The 16,381-nt window shown below is 37.8% G+C and overlaps 1 protein-coding gene across 1 annotated transcript in view; it reads left to right on the top strand.

Moving 5' to 3' along the window:
- Positions 1-1,320: 1,320 nt before the first annotated feature.
- Myh15 (myosin heavy chain 15) overlaps positions 1,321-16,381 on the top strand; it is a 136,680-nt gene continuing 121,619 nt past the window's right edge. The window contains exons 1-7 of the mRNA XM_038346187.1: positions 1,321-1,405; positions 5,802-5,908; positions 7,559-7,702; positions 10,488-10,644; positions 11,262-11,289; positions 12,528-12,621; positions 14,022-14,114. Of these exons, the coding sequence (XP_038202115.1) occupies positions 1,321-1,405; positions 5,802-5,908; positions 7,559-7,702; positions 10,488-10,644; positions 11,262-11,289; positions 12,528-12,621; positions 14,022-14,114 (708 nt within the window). The remainder of the gene's footprint in view (positions 1,406-5,801; positions 5,909-7,558; positions 7,703-10,487; positions 10,645-11,261; positions 11,290-12,527; positions 12,622-14,021; positions 14,115-16,381) is intronic.

A 16,381-nucleotide genomic window follows, 5' to 3' on the forward strand; every position in this document is an offset into this window, starting at 1 on the left:
TTGAATGCATTGAAAAACTGATTTTCAAACTTATGATGATAGCCGTCATGAATAAACTAGCCCTCTTATGGATTGTAGAGAGGTTTATTTTTAATAAAATAAAAGCAGGCACTTTCTGGCATGCTTGCTTTATCATATGATGATATTTGCCGTTTCAGGACACAGCAAGAAGACCCTTGCCAGACACTAATGATGATGACATCATATACATAAATTTCTAGATCTCTAGAACTATTAACTAAATAAATATGTATTTATTCTTTATGGGTTTGTGGTAGCAGTTACAATAACAGAAAAGAAACTGAAACACCAGTCTTTGCTGCTATTTTCTGTTAACAAGTTTGTATATCTCAGAATCACAAACTAACTTAGAAAGCAAAGATACTGTCCTACATATTTAGGAAAGCAATCAGAAAATACACAACTGTATATTGAGCAAGATTAATTAATACTATAAACTTTTATTACATTTACATGTGTGTAGACATGCATGCCATGGTGTATGTGGAGGTCAGAGAACAACTTGCAGAAGCAGAGTCCTTCCTTCCACCATGCAGTTTTGGGGATCAAACGCATGTTATCAGTTGGTGTCTACCTGCCTTTGTAAACTATCTGATTCAGACAATCAATTCCTAAAGGACGCATACATTTTTATTATTTTATACTCATACTGAAAATAAATCTGAATACCTTTTCTCCTCTGTCACCTCACTCTATGTTTGATTTTCAGTATACCTAGAGGCAGGGAGAGTCTATCCTCCATTTGTATCAAGCGGCCTGGTGTCTGCAGTTTTACATTTGTCAGTTTCACCCATTATGCCACATGCCAAGGTCAGAACTCTGTGGCTCCAGGATGTAGTCTGCTTTCTATCAGCCTCTGTGGCTTTTGTCATTTTAGATGCATTTACTCCACATAATTATCAAAATTTAGTTTTGAAATTATGTTGGTATAAAGACAAAATCTGGGTTAATATTATTATATGCCATCAATATTTTATTTTTATTTTTCTTCTGATATTTAAAGGAATTGATACATTTTCCCAGGTTCCTGAAAGTACCATTGATCCTAGGGGCTCTGAGCCTTCGGTGCTCAATGGATGACCTAGCTTTGTTGAAGTTATATGTTCTTGAGTACAGTTGTGCCATGGCACAGGCATAGAAGAAGTATTCTTTGGTCTATCTATTATGAATGATTTATCATTTTGGAGCAAGTGCCTCAGTTCTGCTTTTCTCTCCCCATTTCTATCTTTTTGCAGAACAAATCCTTTCGTATTACCTATAGTCCCACTTCCCCTCTGCACAGTGGATGTTTTAAGAATGATGAATCTGTCTGAGCTTGGAGATGCTGCAGCCTTCCTCAGAAGAAATACGGCTGACCCTCTGTTACAGTCCCCAGTCCTTGACGGTAAGACTTTTGTGGACACTGATGGCTTGAGTTCATATTATTACTTCAAGGTGGCATAACTATTTACTTGATTGCAATGAACCAACAGTTCTGGAGACTAACTTATTTTGAATGGTGTGCAAGCAAATGCTATGAATCTTTGAACAGCTGAAGAGGACAAAGTGTCCAGGCTAGGAATGGAAATACCCAAGAAAAAAGAGGGTGGCTGGGAGAAATCCCAGTCCCATATCCCATTTATGAAGCTGTCAGTCTAATATTCTTTTCTAGATGTCATAGGTCAACACTTTCTTAGACACCTCTTAATTATTAGTGAATCCTTATTTCAGTGGGGAGAGGATTATGACTTGGCTGAAGGTTGGCTCTGCATACTGTGAAGAAGAAAGGAAATGATGTTGGGAGTCTGGGAGTCTGGGAGGCTGGAGGTGAGAGTTGGTCTCTGGCTGTCTTCAGACATTCCTGCTGTTGGAACCTGGGCCTCTGTCATAGGTCAGCAGGGTTTCTCTGCCAAGCTATAAGAAAGATCATTTATAGGAGGGATACTCAGATTTATAATTTCTTTGTGCTCAGGCAAGTCCAAAGGTTAATGAGGATTTAGTCTCAAGAAAAAAAAGACCAAGTTCTACATTAAAATTTCCAAGTAAATATAACCTTAACCCCCATTCTTTTTTATATACCTGGACTGCATGACCATTCTCTGCATTTCAGCTAATTGGCGATTGAAAGTCAGATTCACAGTGTGGTTTGGCATTAGGTCACCTACATGTCTTAATTCCACATTTATTTAACAAGTGCATAATAAAAACTGAACTAATAATTAGTTAACATCAGACTTCAATATGACCAACTATAATTCAAACCAATTATGAAAGAAATTACATTTCCGTCACAGATCCACCAGTGCTGGATCAGCTCCCAGTTTCCCATCCTTGTATTTCATTAGTGTGATTGTATTTCAAAGTAGCTAATTATAATTCTTCAAATCAAATACAACAACAGAACAATCCCTAGAGTCAGAAGTGGCCATGAAGAGGCCTATCACAGGTAGTTAGGTAACTGAGACAAGATGGTGATAGTGGTACCAGGGAGAAAAATCAAAATTGGGCCAAAAGAGTAGAGATAATTGGATCATTCATTTAATAGAGTCAACATTATAAGTGATTACTTAAAAGTAGAGCAATCAACACAATCTCAATTAATTTTCTTAATATACAGTTCTTTATGGATATTCATTAACAACAAAAGGTTGAAAAATCACCAAAAGCTGTCTATTTCCCTGAGCTAGGTAACAGTAGAGTTTGTGTTTAGAACTCAGGTCAAATGGAAGCAGTTTGACAATGAGTGTATGGCCAGCAGTTCTGGCTTCCAATTCCCTGTTCTTGACCATCTACTGCTTTATAATTAGACTAGAACATCACCTTACTGAGTCTTCTTTTTCTCACCTGCCAAAGTTAGATGAACAGAAATCACTTGCCCTGCCTACCTGCCTTCACTGCTGTTAGGACCAAATAATACCATCAGTTTGGAACTAAGTTTAGTGTAGTAGAATGATACCCAGAAAAAAAAAAAAGCCTAGAATGGCTGAGTGTCAGGGAGGAAGACCAGTAGTTTTAGAGGAAAATATAAGAAAAAAATCACTCAATAATCAAATAAACAATTTTAGGGGCTAGAGAGATGGCTCAGAGGTTAAGAGCATTGTCCTGAGTTCAATTCCCAGCCACCACATGGTGGCTCACAATCATCTGTAATGGGGTCTGGTGCCCTCTTCTGGCCTGTAGGCATACACACAGACAGAATATTGTATACATAACAAATAAATAAAATATTAAAAACAATTTTATATTAGAAGAGATTAAGTATCTGTTTAATAAGTCTTCAAGTTTGAAAATAGTATAACCCCAATTTTATCTTATACCATAGAACAAAGCCTCATAAGAAATGATACAGAGAAACAACCCTGGTCACTTTTAAGCTTGTGTGTTATTGGTTTTAATTTTTTAATACTTCTCAAGTTTTCTCTAATAAATGTTGACCTTTTTCATATTATATGACATATTTAATTAGAGTTGGTTATCCCAGGGGAAATAATGTAGGAAAAATATCCTTCACTTATACATTTGAAAGCCAAGACCCAAAAGGATGAAATAATTTTTTTAACTCATTACTAGCAAGGCCAGTACTAAATTGTGGATGACCCAATTCAAATGCATTTCTATCTGCATCGCAGCTGACCAAAAGGAAAAAAAAAAGGTTGACTTATTTCATCTATTTTATCTTTTAAAGAAAAGTTCCTGTCATGGACTGGGTTTCAGGGAAAGGTTTCTGAAAATTCTTCATTCCCACTGTTTCTAGGGATTCCAAAACAAAGAGCTCATCATGAGGCAGAAGGTGAACCCTTCTTGAGAGAAACACCAAAGAAAAGTAGTTAAGCACTTGTTAAAGGACACATGAGATAATGGAGGAAAACTAATTTAAGAGGAGGGTAATTTGATTGCTACAGTCATTATTCTAATTGCTGCTAATAATTACCTATGGCACTGTTGGCACTGTGGGCAAGTCTTATCCCTTTCAGAGAGAGAGAGAGAGAGAGAGGGAGAGAGAGAGAGAGAGAGAGAGAGAGAGAGAGAGAGAGAGAGAGAGAGAGAGAGAGAGAGAGAGAAGGAACAGAGAGGGAGAGGGAGAATCATCAAATTTCTTTCAAGTGATAATATATTTTGAAATACATTGTCTTTAATATGCTAAATAGGTACTTTTCAAAATCAAATGTACTTTCATATACTAACATAAAAACATCAGTGATTGCATAAAAGGGACCAAAATAATAAGTACAACACAAAACCAGCATTAAAAATCATAAACAAGTAGAAAGGCAATGAAAACTGAGTTACAAAGGATTATTACATCTGCTTACAAAGCAATTTTCAGGGGAAATTGTTTGTAATTAGGGAAAACGAGGCAGCAGTACATTGTATATTGTCATAGCAAGAAAATAGTGAGCAACAAAGTTCTATGCAGAGACAAAAATGGTGGGAGAAGAGAATGGTATCCAACTCATTGTCTCTCTTTGTAAACATTCATCCCCTGAATCACAGCCCATCTTTATGGAAAGCATCTGGTGAGGGCCACATGCCTGAACAAATGAAATATCTAAAACTTTGTGTTGACCAAGGTTTTCTGTCCCACTCGGTCCTGCAGCTGTTAAGTCCCAAAAAAATCCCACAGGGGTCTACATTAGTTATAAACTGATTGGCCCATTAGCTCATGCTTCTTATTAACTAATTCTTATAACTTACATTAGCCCATAATTCCTATCTGAGTTAGCCACATGACTTGGTACCCTTTTCAATGAGGCAGGCATATCTTGCTTCCTCTCAGGCTGGGTCATAACTACAGACTGAAACTTCCCTCTTCCCATAATTCTCCTTGCCCTGCCTTTACTTCCTGCCTGGATGCCCACCTATACTTCCTGCATGGCTACTGACCAATCACCATTTTATTAAAAATAAGTTGACAGGATAAAAGACCATTGTCCCACAGCACTTTTGTAACTCAGATATTAGTTATAATAGTAACCTAGTTATCATTCCCATTAGTGTCCTAGATGAATGATATTTTTGTCAATCTTCTCCCCCCAACCTTTGTCCTATTTGGCTGAGGAATTCTTGTAGCATGCTAAGACTCATTTTCTTTGAAAAGAACATTTTCTATTCATCTTAAATGGTTACTTGCCTTGGGTGGAAGAGAATTTTAATGGACCTAGAGAAGCTTCTCATGTATTCACACGACTTCTAACTTACTTTACCTGGAAGTATTTTTAAAGATTAATTACTTTTGTGGAAGCTTTCTTTATTCAGGGATTGAGTGAGGAGACAGAGAAGGAAAAATAATATATGATGGTAAACATGAGTCAATTTTAATATACAGCAAAGTAACTGATAGTCTCCTTCAATCCCTTCTTCAATTTAGCATGCCATTCTCATACTGAACTTTTATTCAAAGATTAAAACATGACCTATAGAAACCCTGTAGTAGAAGTCTATTAACACACTGATTTACACAGATGTAACCAGATCAGTTTTGAGTGTGTCTTTTGCAGGGACCTGGGAAAGAGTGGAATGATCAGGAGTATATCCAAGGGTCTAGTGTTGTGGAGTTTAGGATGGTGCAGGTGAGTTTGGTAGACAGTTTTCTTATATGCTGGCATACCTCTGCTTGCTGAGAATTTTCTTGTTCCTTTAAAATCATGCATGGGCAAGCAGCATGATTAGCATTTATGTTTTTATATAACTTTCTGACTTCTTATATTGATGATTTAGCAGAAATAAGACCGCACCAGCATGAAAATGTCCAGTGGAGATTCCTTTATGTACTGTAGTTATAACCCGTATTTTCTCTCTAGGGAAGAAGAGATGCTGGGTTCATGATTGGAAGAATGCTTATATTGAGGCTGAGGTTAAAGAAAATGATGCTGATGGAAAAGTAATTGTAGAGACCAGTGATGGAGAGGTAAAAAAGGCCTTATTCCTTCTGGGGTTGTCTGTGTTCTCTGTCTATAGTCTATAGTAGGGGATGCACTGATAAAGGAAACCTCATTCATGTTTAGGGTGCTCCTATCCACCTACCCTTATCATCAAAGATCTAATGAAGGACACTGAATATTACCAAATAAGATGGTTACTGTGGAACGAATGAAATAATTTCATGTCATAACAACCAAGAGATGGATAATGTCCAGTTATGCTTAAATCTAGAGAAAGAGAATAAAGGCTTAGATGGCAGAGGAAAGCTCTTTACCTTGCAGTACCCAGGAAGCCAAGAGAGAAAGAGACAAATAGCACAGAGAGTAGTTTTATACTTTAAAGTCATATTCACATGTTTCTAAGCAGGATCTACTAGCTATAGCCCAACCAGCTAGAAACTCATCAACAGATCAATGTGTTGATGAAATCGAAACCCTCATGATTCAATTACCTCTCAATAGTGCTGCTAATCAGAGACCAATTCTTCAAAATAGGTTTCTTGTAAACCATAATAGAAACTTAATTTAGTCACAATTCTAAAGCCTCAAGAGCATGGTACCAGTGTCAGCTCAGCTGGCAATGAAATGATGGGACTATATGTGTAAAAGAGACATCACATAGAAAGACGGAGCAAAGAGGCTGGTGCTTGACCAACAACATTTTTATGTGAACTGAGAACCAGAGAAGAACTATCTACTTCCATCCAGGTGCTACAATACCAATATCCTAAACAAACCCTCTTTAGGTTGGACCTCTTCAATGTCCCACACCACCTCTCCATTTTTCCATGCTAGAAATTAAGCTTCCAACACACATACTATGGGTGGGGGATTCCCAAACTGTATTCCAAAGTCTAGCATACTCTACCTGTTCCCAATGATCTGATCTGTCATATAGTTCAAAATGTAATTTTATATTGGCCATCATTTTTTAGGGGAACAGCAACAAGGTAGTATACTATGGTGGGAACATATGCAGAGAAAACTTATCACTTAATGGTCTGTAGTAAAAAAGTGTGAAGTGGGTGCTGGAGCCCCACAATAGCTTCAATACTCACAACTCCACAATTCCATGCCCTCAGTCACCCAAAGACCTCTCTGTAGATCCCAGTTTTTAAAGGTTCTACAACCTCTCAGCAGTATCAGGTCTTTGGCACATGAGCCTTTGGGGGATGCTAAGGATTAAAAGTGTAACAGCCTTGGTCAGCTAAGGTGGATGGATGTTTGTTTACTTTGAAAAATCTTCTATGCATATGAAAAGGATATGCATAGGGGAAATAGAAAAATGGATATTTGTGTGTGTATGTGTGTGTGTGAGAGAGAGTGTGTGAGAGAGAGACAGAGACAGACAAACACACACACAGAGAGACAGACAGAGAGAGAGGGAGAGGGAGAGAGAGAGAGAGAGAGAGAGAGAGAGAGAGAGAGAGAGAGAGAAGGTCTCTCCATGTGGTATTAACTGTCCTAGATGAGGAGAGATTGAGAGAGAAGGTCTCTCCATGTGGTATTAACTGTCCTAGATGAGGCTTGTCTTGAACTCTTGCCCTTGCTTCTCCTTGCTTCTCTAGTGCTGGGATTAAAGACATGCCACCAAACCCGGCTAAGTAGGTATCCTTTACTTTTCCTGTTCTTTGCAGAGTCTGAGAATTAAGGAAGACAAACTCCAACAGACGAACCCTGTACAGTTGGAAATGGTTGAAGATCTGTCCATGCTGCTACACCTCAATGAAGCCTCTGTGCTTCACACCCTGAGGAGACGTTTTGACCAGTGGATGATCTATGTGTGTATATGCTAGGAAATCCTCATTCTGGATCGCATTCTGTCTATGCAGAACCTCTTCTGGTGATATTTTACATTAGTTCATATATCCTCATATAAATATCCACTGGAAAGTAACTATCTCAACATTTCTGTAATTTTATTTTGCCAGCATGCATTTCATTTCCCACAGAATGTCATACTACATTGAAAGTATGAAGCCTAGAACCTGATATAGAAGATTCCAAATGACAGCTCAATTACTTATTAGTTAAGGTTATCTTCATTAAAAGTATTTCTGGAGGAAAATGGATTTGATATGTTGCACTTCCAACATAGTTTTGTGCAAAGATAAAACCAGGACATGCTTGTATTCATATATACAACATTTAAGTGCACATGCACAAGTAGGCTGGCATTAGAAATGGATAAACACATATTCACATGTACACACTCCTGTCTGTGTAAAGAGATAAACAGTTGTTGGGCATTTCCATAGTGTTCTGTATCAGTGTTTTCAGGAAAGAAAAGCTGAGGCTCTTATGTCTGTGTGTTTATGGTCACAATTATCGTCATGACTGTCAGGTAGTTTATATATCATTTTAGCACTAGACTGCATGCTTTTTGAAGAAATCCTTGATTTTCCTATCAAATATTCAATGAACACTTAAGTAATGAGTCATCTAATGAAAAAGATAAAAAAAAACCCTGGGTGTTGTGCACGTCTTTAATCCTAGCACTTGGGAGGTAAAGGCAGGTGGATCTCTGTGAGTTTGAGGCCACCCTTGTCTACACAGGGAGTTCCCAGACAAACAGGGCTATGTAGCCCCTTTCTCAACAAATAAACAAACAGACAAAAGATAAAAGCACTCCATTTATGGGCAAGGAACACTGCTAGGTCCAGATGCTAACAGAAATTGCTAAGCATGGACTTTAATTTGTGTTCCTATGTGTATAGATACCTACTGCTTTATGCATAGATGTCTAAGAGTAGCATTAAGGATCCTGACACTGTGTAAGGCACAGTGGAGGACAGCAGAGCAACCCCCCTGTTTGGAGGGTAGCATAACAAGTCCCTAGGAGAAAATGGGGCTATCTGCTTTTATGACATCGAGTCCAGTTGCTGAGGAATCAGTTTATTCAGTCTCAAGTGAAGATGGCTTTTGCCTTGCCCCACATTTACCATGTCTGGTTGAACTCCCTGATGTTACCTTTCTATAAAATGGGACAGTAATGTCTGACTCTCTATATAAGTTAGAGGATTAAAATTAAAAAAAAAAGGTAGAACAGGTAATTCAGTGCCTGTCACCGAACTAGATTTTAGAAACAAATTGATTTCTCCATAGTCATTATGCTTCTGATGGTTAGATTCTCCTTCTCTTCTACTCAGAGTAAAGGGTTGGGAAAAGGTTTATCAAGCAAATGGACCTAAAAAAAACATGCGGGTGTGGCCATACTAATTTCTAACAAAGTTGACTTCAAACTAAAATCAATCAGAAGAGATGGAAAGGGACACTTTATACTCATAGCAGGAACAATTCATCAGAATGAAGTCTCAGTCCTGAATATCTATGCCACTAATATAAAAGCACCCACTTATGTAAAAGAAACATTACTAGAACTCAAGGCAGCCATCAAACCACACACACTAATAGTAGGAGACTTCAACACTCCTCTCTCACCAATGGACGGGTCAATCAGACAGAGACCTAACAGAGAAATAAGAGACTTAATGCAGGTAATGAATCAAATGGATTTAACAGACATCTATAGAACATTCCACCCAAATAGGAAAGAATATACCTTCTTCTCTGCAGCTCATGGTACCTTCTCGAAAACTGACCACATACTCTGTAACAAAGCAAACTTCCACAGTTACAAAAACATATTAGTAACCGCCTGTGTCTTATCAGATCACCATGGATTAAAGTTAGAATTCAACAACAATGCTACCCCCAGAAAGCCTTCTCTTTCTTCTAAACCTATGCATTAGAAGCAGTATTAGGCTGAGACTAGGCTAAGATAGTGGCGGTAGGGATCCATTATCATCATGACTGTGATACGCAACTATCCTAGTCTTCAATTATTTAGAGGAACTGTTTTAGTTTCTCTAAAGATTTGTCTCTCAACAAAATTGTCACTGAGTGTGTAGTTTAAAAGAATACCCATTCACATGCAGTACTAAAGGACATTAGTCTTAAATTAAGTAAAACCAGCAGGGTTTTACATCTTGTGGAGACTCTAGAGGAAAGGCTTTCTCCTCTGTTCTGACTTCTTAGTGATACTGGTAGTCCTTGTGATGATTTACTTTAGTCTCATCAAGAGTTACATGTGGGTGCTTGAGAAATAGCTCAGTGCTTTAGAATACTTGCAGATTTTCCAGAGGAACCAGTTTCGGTTCCCAGTAACAAACAATATAGAGGTTTGCAACCATCTACATAACTCCAGCTTCTGGAGATCCATTGTCCTTTTCTGACCTCTGCTGACACCAGGCACATATGCATGCACATGCATTCATGCATGAAGCCAAGTGCTCATGTACATAAAAATAAAAATAAATCTTTCTTTAAATTTTACATGTGTCAAATATTTTATCTCTTAGTGTATCTCCAGGAGATTGAGAGGTAATCCCAGGTCTAACCCAGATCTGTCTGCTTCTCTCAGAAGTTCCTTCACAGGGATTCATATCTCTCCTCTTCCATCTTCCCTTATTAGTAAATACTTAAGCTTACATCACAGGGGAAGTTCCGACATACCTGTGAGTTCAGCCAGTCTATTTTCTGAAATCCACTCTGATCTATTCTCAGACATATTCAGGTGTCTTCTGCGTGGCTATAAACCCTTACAAGTGGCTTCCAGTGTATCAGAAAGAGGTCATGGCTGCCTATCAAAGGAAGAGGCGATCTGAGGCTCCCCCTCACATCTTTGCTGTTGCCGATAGTGCCCTTCAGGATATGATTCGCAGTGAGTAGCTGCCCTACAAAATAAAAATGAAAATCTCCAATCCACGTTTTCTCTGTGTCACCAAAGGACACTTAGGCATTGTGAAGCGAGCATGGTTTCACAGCTGTCTCATCACTTGAAGCCTCTGCTTCCATCAAGATAAAATGCAGGCAGCATAACATGGACCTCCAATGGTAATGGGGACAATAAATTTGTGCTTCAGAATGAAAGAATCCATTTATAGTGTTGAGGCTGGAGGCTGGCCCAGAAAATGTCTCCTGCATATGTGTGGTCTTATTACACCAAGTATCTTTTATACTGTCAACACAAAGAAGTTAGTCTATAACCATTATTATGCTATGATTCTTAAAAGGCTAAAAAGTCAGATATTGGTTATTTTTTATATTTAAAGCAAGGAAATAGACCTAGAATTTATATGTGTTGCGTCTGGTAAAAATAAGGATCTCTGTTTTATACTGTATCTTTGAAGTGAGGGGTTTGCAAGTGTAGATGAAACAAATCCTTCTCCCTGTTTCTAAGTTGAAACTATAGGTAAGAAAATTGTGAATAAATTTATTCCAATACATAAACTTCAAGCATAAGAAGTTCCTAGCATTTTCTTTCTTTCTTTTTTGAAGGTGGAGAGAATCAGTCCATACTCTTCACGTAAGTGTTTGTCACATTTTTATTTTCTATGTTTGTTGTAAAATGAGAATAAAATTTGTCAACTTTGACTTGTTTTATCTTTAGATACAAAAAGACATTCCAGGTAGGAAAAGATACTCTGCAAGTAGTCATGGCACTTCAGTGAGTTCTGTAAATAGAGTTTAAGGAAATCTGCCTCTATCATTTAAACAGACCCCTTAAAACTATACTGTACAAACAGGTTTAGTTCCCTCTCAGAGAAGGGGCCTCCAGTATTGCAAATGATCAACTTCTCTATGCTGTCTAATTAAGCAGAGAGGTGTAGGCAGAGGCTATTTGTCCATTTCCAGGCCACCCAGACCTGAAATAATCAAACAGAAATTATTAATTAAAACACTGCTCAGCCTATTTGCTCAGGCTTCTTATCAACTTACATCTTAAATTAACCCATTTCTATTATTTTGTATTTTACCATGAGGCTCATGGTTTACAGATAAGGTTCCAGGGTGTCTGTCTCCTTTGGTGGCCACATGGCTTCTCTTTGACTCCGCCTACTCTCTTTCTATATCTCTTTCAGTCTGTCTATATTCCACCCTGCTATAAGCCAAAGCAGCTTTATTCATTAACCAATAAAGTCAACACATATACAGAATGACATCCCACATCAGAGAGGCTCTATTAATGCCCATAGAATATGCCCATTAAACACTTAATTTGCTGCTTTGAGTAGCCATGGTACAATACATATGGTAAAACATAGTGTGTCTTTGGAGGATAACAAAAGAGGGTGAAGAGGATCTCAGGAAACCTTATTGAAGGTTCATTTTGATGGAAAGAGCAGTGTGTGGGTATGGTAAGGTGAGCAGGTGGCTGAGACCCAAGAGGTTATGACATGTTCAAGTCTGTAATCTGTTGCTAAGATGATATCACATTGTATAATTGACCCTCTTTTGGTTTTTGTAACCTTAAGGGGATCATAGGCTTCAGAATTGTAGAACTAAGTGGCTAGTTCAAATTCAAATCTATGTTCTTTGTAAATATCATGGGCTGCCTTCTGTATTTTATGTACCTAAAGGCAGGCTTGAGCAAATGTATTTGATTATCAAAGGGGAAGGACAGAACTAAAGTGTAGCATCCCAGTGAAAGATTGGCAGGTCATTATCTAAGATAACGGTTGGATATGATCAGAGCTGGCTAACTTTCATTACAATGATCATCAGAACCAGTTAACTATTTTTTTTCTCAATTTCAAATCACAGAGGAGAATCTGGTGCTGGGAAGACTGTCAACACCAAACTTACTATTCAGTATTTTGCTACGATGGCAGCCATAAGTGAGACCCAGAAAAAGTTGGTGAGTGTCCATAACATCATGAACAGTGAGGTGACCTCATCTTGAGACATGGAGATTCATCCCTGACCAGTTATGGGGAAGAAGGATTAACTCTGCTCTCTGCATGAAAATGCAGTTCATGACATGAAGCTACTCATGTGCACAGTGTGTCTTCCCACCTCAATAACCCAGATTGGAAAAATCAAACTAATGTAGACAATCACTCATTGAGACTCCCTTTCTAGATATACTAGGTTGTATTAGGTGAACAGTTAAAATCAGCCATCACACTTGGTAGTTTTAAATTCCTCTCTAGCTTCAAAGTGAGCATTAGTAATAATATGGAAGTAATTCTTCCAAGTCAAGTAAAATTAGGTGGTGCTGAGTGGTACTCAGAACCATTTGTAACCATGAGAAGCTGTTACACCTCTCATCAGACCATGTCTGACCTTGTCACGTTGCATTTTCAGTTCAGTGCTGTGTATCACCAGCTGTTTTTTGCTGTAACAAGTAAGAAATATACCAAAATATAGACTTTGCTCAAATTTTAAACCATAAAACATTTCCTTTCCCATCACCTCATTCCTGAATTTGCTGGATATCTGTAAGCATCTGTGAACTCTGTTTTTTCCTACATAAAACTTGGTTTCAGTGTGTATTTTAGTCTTGTCATTGGTGTGGATTAGTTGGTTTTATCTTGACACCGAGTCTTATGATGTTAAATGATGTAAAGTAACATAAGACAAAACATAACATGTACAACAGGTTATGGAAACCCTTGCTTATATAGGCTTTTATAATCCTTTGGAAGGCAATAGATACATGTTATTCAGAGTGAAATAGTATGAATACATTGTATATTCTTGACCATCATGTACTACATAATTAGTCCCGTGAAACAGGTCTTTGAAGAGGAATTTATAGAACCAATGCAGCTCTGAACTGATGTGGAGGTAGCTGGTCTTTCAGGATCACCCTGTGTAGACAGTCCATATTCTTGAATATGCAAAATTCAAATTCACAATCAATACCATTACTAGTCATTGCTTGGAGAGACCTTCTAGATTTACCTAGGAATAATGTAAGGAAACTATGAATTAATAATGCCAAGAAACCGATATATTACCTTACGACAAATTTCTAGTTCTTTTCTGTTTTTTAGTAAACATTTTCTTTATTCACTTGGACTCAAAGAAAAACATTTCAAACCACCTAAATGTTTTCTTAGGAGAAATTATATGAAACCACTATCTTTCATGCTTCCATTCTTCTGAATCTGTTTCCAAATAGTGTTTTATCGTGTTTGGAAACTATAGGCTGCTAGTTATTGTGGCAGAAATGAGGCTAGATTTGTATTTGGAGAGTTTGCTTCAGTGTAGAATCCTGGTATACCAGCTATGCTTGTCTTTCATGATTTTTAGGGGATTTCAGAAGATTTAATTGTACAAATGAATCCTGTCTTGGAAGCATTTGGAAATGCCAAAACTCTGAGAAATGACAATTCTTCTCGTTTTGTAAGTAATATGATAACATCTCAGAATCTATAACTTTTAGGCTATCATAAAGTTTGTGACTGAGTACAATCAGCTTTATCATTTTGTGATATTCTTCAAAAAGGCTGTTTTTCCAAGATAAGGTGAATTAAAACTACTCATGTCTGTGTATCTTTTATTTGGAAGAGTTCATTCTAGTTATCGTAACATACATTTCCTTACCCTTATTGTAGGGAAGTACATGTAGCAAGATATACTTAATATGTTCTTACATTTTAGAGATTTGAAATTATTTCTCCTTAATTTCCTGTATACGGAAGTCAATTTAGTCATTATTTCTTCATTCTCTTAATTATTCTTTCTGCTCTTGCTTATGAGCCCCCTTTTCCTGCATATTAACTAGGGAGTTTTTAACATTGAACAAGGTGCTTCAATGTGCTTTTTTGATAACTAGATATTGCATGATGGAGGAAAACACTTGGTTTTAAAAATCGTTTTACATAAATGAAGAAAAACTGAAGAAAGCTTCCTGTTTGAATATCTGAGCATAACTAAATAAAAGACTCAGACTAATTGCCTAGTTTCTGACCAAAGCCTAGTGATACAACATTCCTGTTTATATTGATTTGCATACACTTGTACATTAAACAATTGCTATTTGAATGTTTTTAAAATACTGGTGCATGTTTTCTGAAATATGAAAGACAGGAATATAGAATACAGAAGAAAAGAGAAAACCTTTATAGGAAGAGTAAGGTTTGGGGATTTAGCTAAACAGTGGGCACTTGCCTGGCATGTGTGAGAGTCCAGGAGAGAGAGACAGAGAAAGCACACACACACACACACACACACACACACACACACACACACATAGACAGGGAGAGACAGAGAGTGACACACACACACACATACACACACAGAGAATAAGAAATAAAATGAAGGAAAAAGAAAGGGAGGGAAGTGAAGGAAGTTAAAGAATGAACAAGAAACAGATGAAAAAGAAGGAAAACAAAGATAAGAAAGGAAGGACAGATAGGAAGAAACAGACAAAAGAAAAAAATTGATAAATGGAAGGAAAAAGACAAAAATCCAATAAAAAATAAGAAATCAAGATAGGTTTTAAAAATTAATACTAGGTTCAGGGAGTTTGGGAAGCCAAGGACAATGGCACTGCATTTTGATCCTACTACACATACTGGCTTGGTGGGGGGGCTAGCCTGTTTGGATGTTCACCTTCCTAGACCTGGATGGAGGGGGGAGGAAATTGGACTTCCCACAGGGCAGGAAACCCTTACTGCTCTTCGGGCATGAGAGGGAGGGGGAGTGGAGGGGGAAGGGGGAGGTAAATGGGAGGCGGGGAGGAGGCGGAAATTTTTAATAATATAAAATAAATTTAAGAAAAATTAATACTAGGTGTGCATACATTCATATTGATTTTTCACATATACGTGTGCATATAGGCATGCATATGATTGCCTGTGTAGCTGCTGTGTGCTTTGTGTTTTAATGTACTAGCTCAGTCCCTGGTTGTAACCACTCTTCTTTCCAAGCTGGAATGATGTTTTGCTGTGGTGCCCCCTGGCATGGGAGGACCTTAGCCAAACCATTTTTCACTCCCATGTTCTCATACCATAAACTGTGAGTGCCACTGTATCTGGCATTCTGTCCTAGATACTGTCAGAATGGGGCAGCCTTTATGCCTTGCTGTATTCTTCTTTTAGGTTTTAATTAAGAAAGAAGAAAGTAGAAAAATCAAGGTATATTTTGAGACATAAGCCAGAGGAAAAAACCCTCAGTCTACTGAGCACACATGAAATGAACCCCTAGCCTTTTGTCTATCCCTCAGTCTTGGTTTATGTTCCCTTTTCTCTTACTCCCTAAACTACAACAAAAGTGGCTTTTCTTTTGATTCCAAAACACTTCAAATGTTCCTTTGTTAGAGCTCTTGAGTAGTCATGTACCTTCTGGACCGTGTTTAGTGTTCTTACAAGGTGTCTAGTTCCTCATGGGTTCCTTAGACCATGGCAGATAGTCACTGACTCTGAATGCATGACTGAACACGCTGAAGAGATCCTACATTCCTCTTTTTCAAAGAAGAGCGCTGGGGTCACATAGTTTCTGCAGTGCACATGAAAACACACAGGCATAAACTGACAGATGTGGGACTGGACACTGTCAGCACTGCTGTAGTCTTGCTAATCAGTGTAGCTCTCTCTAGAATAGTGGTTCTCAGCCTTCCTAATGTTGTGATCCTTTAATACAGTTATTTATGGTATGATAATACCAAC

Source organism: Arvicola amphibius, chromosome 10, assembly GCF_903992535.2.
Source record: "Arvicola amphibius chromosome 10, mArvAmp1.2, whole genome shotgun sequence".
NCBI classification, from domain to species: Eukaryota; Metazoa; Chordata; class Mammalia; order Rodentia; family Cricetidae; genus Arvicola; species Arvicola amphibius.